This window comes from Lissotriton vulgaris, chromosome 3_1 (assembly GCF_964263255.1).
Source record: "Lissotriton vulgaris chromosome 3_1, aLisVul1.2, whole genome shotgun sequence".
Classification (NCBI taxonomy): Eukaryota; Metazoa; Chordata; class Amphibia; order Caudata; family Salamandridae; genus Lissotriton; species Lissotriton vulgaris.
In genome coordinates this window covers 1386840020-1386841858 of record NC_141689.1, presented here as the reverse complement: position 1 = coordinate 1386841858, position 1839 = coordinate 1386840020, and the positions used below count along the sequence as shown (strand labels likewise).

The window sequence follows — 1839 nt, the reverse complement described above, 5'->3', positions numbered from 1 at the left end:
AAGTACAGAAGTAAAACCCCACCAGGAGCCAGCTGTTAGCAGCTTAGCCTGAGATGACCAACTGCCACAGTAAGTTAGAGAGAGGCACTGTGAGCCAAAGGGACACCCAGGCATTCTATGATGTCACAGATAACATAGTACAGTCTATCCAGAGGAGAACAGTGGAGAAGACATTTACTACACACCCTCTTCCCTTATGGGGTAAGAACCGAATAAAGAAACAAAGGCAAAAAACCATAAAAGCAACAAGTATTGCATGAGATATCATTACCATGAGCAGAAGTAGTTCCCTTGGCCAATCAGAAGCCTCGCCAGGGAGCTCCGGAGGAACAGCTGCTGCGCCGGGCCGGTTCATGGGGAGGCGGCGCGGCCTGTGGGGGCGGCAGTGACCCCATGGAGCCCGCGGGCCCTCCGCAGCACGTCATGGCTGAGGCGCGCATCCAGAGCGGGAGCGGAGGCTCCCGGGGGCCCGAGATGAACGGGGCCCCGCCAGGCCCCCACGCCGGCCTGGGGAGGCTGCAGGACAGCCGGAGCCTGGACGGCATCAGCCGGGCCTGCAAGGCCGAGCCCGGCCGCAGAGCCACCATCTCCAGCGCCCTGGAGCTCGAGGGCACCGTCAGTCACGGGGGCGACCTGACCCACTTCATGGCCAACAACCTCCAGCTGCGGATCCGGCTGAGCGCGCTGCACGGGGCGCTGCAGGGGCTGGACGCTGACAACTCGATCCGAAGTCCAGGCCTACAGAGGCACAAAGCAGACATCCCTCCCATAGACCCAGACGTGCTGAAGGACCTGGAAAAGCTCACGCAAGATGTTGCTCACAAGGTGGATCAAATGATGAAGAGCTTAAATTGTACAATTCAGAATATGACTGCTCTGAGTGTTGGCTATATCCAGACATACAGAGATTCAGTAGACAGTCTTGGCGAGTCGGTGGACATGAGCATTAAAGGCATGTATACCCTGATGGCGCGCTGCGAGGAGTTGGATCGATCCATGCAGCCCATTCATTCTTTGGCGAAACAAATTCGGGAGATCAAACGGACCCTGGATGTATTTGAGTCATTATGCAAATAATACCTAAGCATTTCAGCATCTGAAAGTCTCTGCTTCCCTGTTTAAAGTTGACTCTTACGTATACTGCCGGTGATCCTGCATCAACTGGTGCGCGGTGGGAATGGATGACATGAACCAGTTGGATGGATGCTCCCAGAGGCGGCGGCTGTGGTGCACGTGATCCGATTATGCGTACTTCTGCAAGCATCATGTTGGATTTTATTGGCTCTGCCAGCTTGCCTGGTGAGAATCGTGCAGGGCCAACCAAAGGGCTTCTAGCACAAACTGTAGATAATGTATAGAATTTATAGGAATGACTAATCTTTCGGCCCCTTAATGAACAACAGATGTTGACACATATTTTTTAACACAAAATGACTTGTTAATCTTCTGATGAGAACGGTTTCAACAAGGGATGTTGTCAGCCCATTTCTTTGTGTTTTGTTTTTATTAAGTAATCTCACAAACTGCTTTTGTCAATTAAACTGTTCAGCCTTTTTGCTTAACCCAAGTAAAATACTTGAATATTAGTACAGTCTATCCAGAGGAGAACAGTGGAGAAGACATTTACTACACACCCTCTTCCCTTATGGGGTAAGAACAGAATAAAGAAACAAAGGCAAAAAACCATAAAAGCAACAAGTATTGCATGAGATATCATTAGCATGAGCAGAAATACAAAAACATGCTAAATTTTAAAAGAACAAAAAAACAACAAAATGCTACTATATGCCACATCCCCTTCCCTTAGGGTAAAAGCATGGTTTAGATGAGAGAACCAAA

At 49.6% G+C, this 1839-nt stretch overlaps 1 protein-coding gene across 1 annotated transcript; it reads left to right on the top strand.

The window, feature by feature from the left end:
- The first annotated feature begins 285 nt into the window (after positions 1 to 285).
- Positions 286 to 1580, top strand: LOC147727946 (BLOC-1-related complex subunit 6-like). The gene has a single exon (XM_086961858.1). The coding sequence runs from the start codon at positions 394 to 396 to the stop codon at positions 1075 to 1077; it is 684 nt and encodes a 227-aa protein (XP_086817984.1). The 5' UTR covers positions 286 to 393; the 3' UTR covers positions 1078 to 1580.
- The last annotated feature ends 259 nt before the right edge of the window (positions 1581 to 1839 follow it).